The 4,251-nt window shown below is 36.9% G+C and overlaps 1 protein-coding gene across 1 annotated transcript; it reads left to right on the forward strand.

Moving 5' to 3' along the window:
* Positions 1-582: 582 nt before the first annotated feature.
* Positions 583-3,108, forward strand: LOC112521775 (protein FAR1-RELATED SEQUENCE 5-like). The gene is made up of 4 exons (XM_025130769.1): positions 583-1,436; positions 1,516-1,774; positions 1,859-2,428; positions 2,521-3,108. Exons 1-4 carry the CDS (start codon positions 583-585, stop codon positions 3,106-3,108), a joined length of 2,271 nt encoding a protein of 756 aa, XP_024986537.1.
* The last annotated feature ends 1,143 nt before the right edge of the window (positions 3,109-4,251 follow it).

Consider the following 4,251-nt stretch of genomic DNA (forward strand, 5'->3'; position numbering starts at 1 on the left):
TTGTTCACGTTCATGAMCATGTTCATATATGTATGTTATGTTTACCACTCGTTCATGTTCATGTTATGTATGTTATGTTCACGTTCGTTCACGTTCATGTTCATATATGTATGTTATGTTTACCATTCGTTCATGGTATTTTTTTTTAAAATTTTTCACCAAATTTTTTTATTTGCGTTTTTTCCATAGAGTATTCCAAGTGTTTGTAATTGTTCATATTATTGGGGTGGTTAATTGCATATCTTAATGTGTTGACGTTCGTTCACGTTCATGTTCATATATGTATGTTATGTTTACCATTCGTTCATGGWATTTTTTTTAAACTTTTACAACAAATTTTTTTAWTTGCGTTTTTTCCATCGTGTGTTCCAAATGTTTGTAATTGTTCATATTATTGGGGTGGTTAATTGCATATCTTAATGTGTTGATATACGTCATACAATTACATCATTCCAAATTTTTYCATGACATTAGAGTGTGTACATTTTAACATGTTATCCTGCAATTTTACGATAATCATAATCATCGTCCAATTGTTCGACGATGTGTGTTCATTGAACAAGAGATCAACAATGATAATTGATGTTACAAGATATTATTGKGTCAACAGGTGTTCCTATTCTTACAATATCAGAACATGAACCGGAGTACGATGTTGAGGAGTGTTCACAAGGAAATCAGTTTTTTATCCCCAAGGTTGATGATGAGCTTAAACCAAAGATCAACTCACACTTCTTAACTATAAACGACGCGGAAAAGATGTATAGGGCATATGCGGACAATGCTGGTTTCGATGTTCGTCTGCATGCCAAAAAAACAAACAAGAACGGGGTCATACAAACAAGATGGTTTGTATGTAATAGGGAGGGAACACCAAACAAAAAGTTTTTTGATTCCATGGATATTCAGTCTGGTGAAAGGAGATACCGTAACACGAACCTTAAACGTTGTGGATGTTTAGCATGCATAAAAATMCATTTGAAAAAGGATAAGTCCGRTTACGAAATATATGARTTTGTCGAGGCACATAATCATGCGCTATTCAATACTAACGATCGACGTTTCTCAAGGAAAAATAGACAGATGAAGTATACGGATTTCAAAAATGTCTTGAATAGCTCAAGCTACAAAGTCGGTGCGATCAGGGCTCACCGTATACAAACGGCATTGAATGGTGGGTTTGAGCACAATCGGTGTTCTGAGATCGACTTTAAGAATTTCAAGAGAGATGCAGTTGCATGTGTTGGGAAAAAGGATGCGAAGATGTTGATCAATAAACTATCCAATAGGCGAGATATTGTTCCCGGGTATTTTTTCGAGTACAAGTGCAATGATCAGGAGTTGKGTGCCATTTTCTGGGCAGATGAGATCGCTAGAGTTAACTACAAAGAGTTTGGGGATGTAATTTCTTTCGACGGGACGTTTCGCACCAACAAGTAAGATTTTCAAGTTAAATCAGATTTTTTGATGTTTTGTACTCTGGTATTTTTCTATAACTTTTATTTTTCCTAATAGGCATGCGATGATTTTTGTTCCCTTTTTGGCGGTTGACAATCACAAAGCTTCGGTTGTCGTCGGATCGGCGTTAATAAGTGGTGAGACAATWGAAAACTTTACATGGGTTCTAAGAGCTTTCCTAAAATGYCATGAGAAGCAACCGGTTTTTGTGATTACGGATCAATGTTCGGCGATGAAGCAAGCCGTCCCGTTGGTGTTTACGGAAGCTAAGCACCGACTATGTATGTGGCACATCATGAAGAAAGTGCCTTCTAAGGTAARTACACTTTAATTAACAAACTCTATTTCATAAGTAAATGTCATCGTTCATATGTTCATTTYGTGATTGATACGCCTGCAGGTCAGTGTCGCCCTAAATCAAGATCMTCGGTTCAATAAGGTTATTAACAAGCTCGTGTGGAACATAGATATTGGCCCATCGGAATTCGAGACCAAGTGGCAAGAGATGATCGAGCAATACAATTTAGGTGGTGATCCGTGGTTCACAGAAATGTATGAAATACGTGCATCATGGATTCCGGCCTATTATAAGGACACACCGATGTCTGGTCTTATGAAAACGACATCAAGATCCGAGAGTTCGAATTCGTATATTAACATATACGAATCATATTGGTTTGATTTGGTTYAGTTTCTTAATAATTATGACGTTGCYATAGAGAAACAAAGGTACAAGCAAGCGGTGCATGAAACAATAACGAGGACAACATATCCAAAGTTGGTTACTCCATTGCGCTTAGAAAGACAAGCAGCAAGGGTATACAGTCGAAATGTGTTCGTTGACATCCAAAAGGAATTAAAGAAGGCTGTATGGTTTTGTGGTATAGAGAATGTCGAATGTCGGGGCGATATCAAAACGTTCATTATAAGCCACAAGAACAAGATGAAGTTTGTCAACACCACGTATTTGGTACTATATTCCTTACATATATACTAATGTCTTTTACATTCTTCGGTTAGTACACGTTGTTGTTTATTCGGAACCTAATGTAACTATTTTAGGTCTCCCGAAACTACCCAGCTAACACGGTCGAATGCGAGTGCAATCTATTCAAGCGTAACGGTTATCTGTGTCGTCATGCATTTAAGGTTCTAATAAACGACGAAGTTGAAAGTATTCCGGACCAATACGTTTTACGTCGATGGAAAMAAAATTTGGTCCCTGTCCAGATACAATCCGCTAGGGTTCGATATGGTGAGGTGGATGCAGAGAAGGATAAGTCCATAATTGATGTATACTCCAAAATCGACAACATYATAAGCATCGCCCGAAATGATAAGTCGATACTGAATAGATTGGAGCAGAATCTCGACAATTTCATGGTTGATATCGAGAAAGAGGTACCGTATGAAGACCCATCCCAACAAAAGTTGGACGCGATCAGAGATCACCTTGGTGTTTCCATACCGGATGACGTGGACATTCTACCACCATCTGGAATAAGGAATAAGGGTTGTGGTACTGGTAAAAGGTTGGTAAGCGTGTCTGAGAAAATACAGTCCGGTAGCAAGAAAACCCGTCGAAAATGTGCGACATGTGGCCAACGTACCGGACATGACTCACGCAATTGTCCYGAATTGATAGAGTAATCAGTTGTCCAGGTACTRGAAATATCATCGCTCCAGTGGTGCTTCGTKWTTGCCAATTTTACATTTCGTATCGTGTTCCGATTTCGGTTTATGTTATCTTATTAATGACATACATCGGGTACTTTTCGTTTTATTACTTTTTAACAAATGTCTTAGTCACTAGTTGTTATGTCCAAGACTAAATAATAAAACCACCGTAAGTGYGGTGTTCATAATTACCGACAATRTATGATTCATATGTTGACGTTTCTTGTATTCGGAGGGTCTTGTCAATAAAACTGTTGTCTTTGGGTTATCAAGCTTTTGATTTGTTACAAAAAATAAATGCCGAAGTTGATTCTGCTTGACAGTCTATTATTTGTATGATGTTCGTTCGACTTATTTATGYTAGTATGTGTGTTTGAAGTTATGATGTAGTGTTCAAGTAACGATGCCACTTACTGTTGATCGCTAACAATATTTGCCAAACATATGTCTACAACATTTAMTAATCTTAAKGTGAGAATACCATTTACACATTTTTTAAACAAAAATACCATGCTAGTAAATAACAACCAAACTACACATCAAGAAAAACAATGCCATTAAGATTTGTGTGTGTGTGATTASATCAAATGATATGCAACTTTTAGTTGTACACACGCTAAACARRTTCCCATTGATGTTCACTAATGTTTATCATTGGGTTTTGTTGATGCACAACAATAATTCAACTAATAATGTCATATTTTGAACATACTAATGAAATGTTAAGCATCATTCTAGTTCTTAATGTTTTACGCCACATACAGTTTAATGAATGTGGTACTACAATCATTAGTGTGAAACAGTGTCAGGCGAGGTGCATTGTCACGATAACGCATTATAAATTTGTTGATATCAAACCAGTGCAAAAATAAACCTCAAAAAAACGTTTGTTAATCAAATACGGAGAATGTATGAACACACATGACGTGCGTTTATGTCTGAAAACGTTACGCTACCACAAATATCCAAAAGATATTTGGTACGAAAAACCAACTAACATAAATGTGTCAAGACAAAATAATCAAACGTCTATTTCTTCCCCCGACTCATCAGTCGTGCACCACGATTTTTCCTAGCATCGTACGATGTCTCCATCGCAATGAACCTTTCTACATC

The sequence above is a fragment of the Cynara cardunculus genome (assembly GCF_001531365.2).
Source record: "Cynara cardunculus var. scolymus isolate 2C chromosome LG 11, CcrdV1, whole genome shotgun sequence".
NCBI lineage: Eukaryota > Viridiplantae > Streptophyta > Magnoliopsida > Asterales > Asteraceae > Cynara > Cynara cardunculus.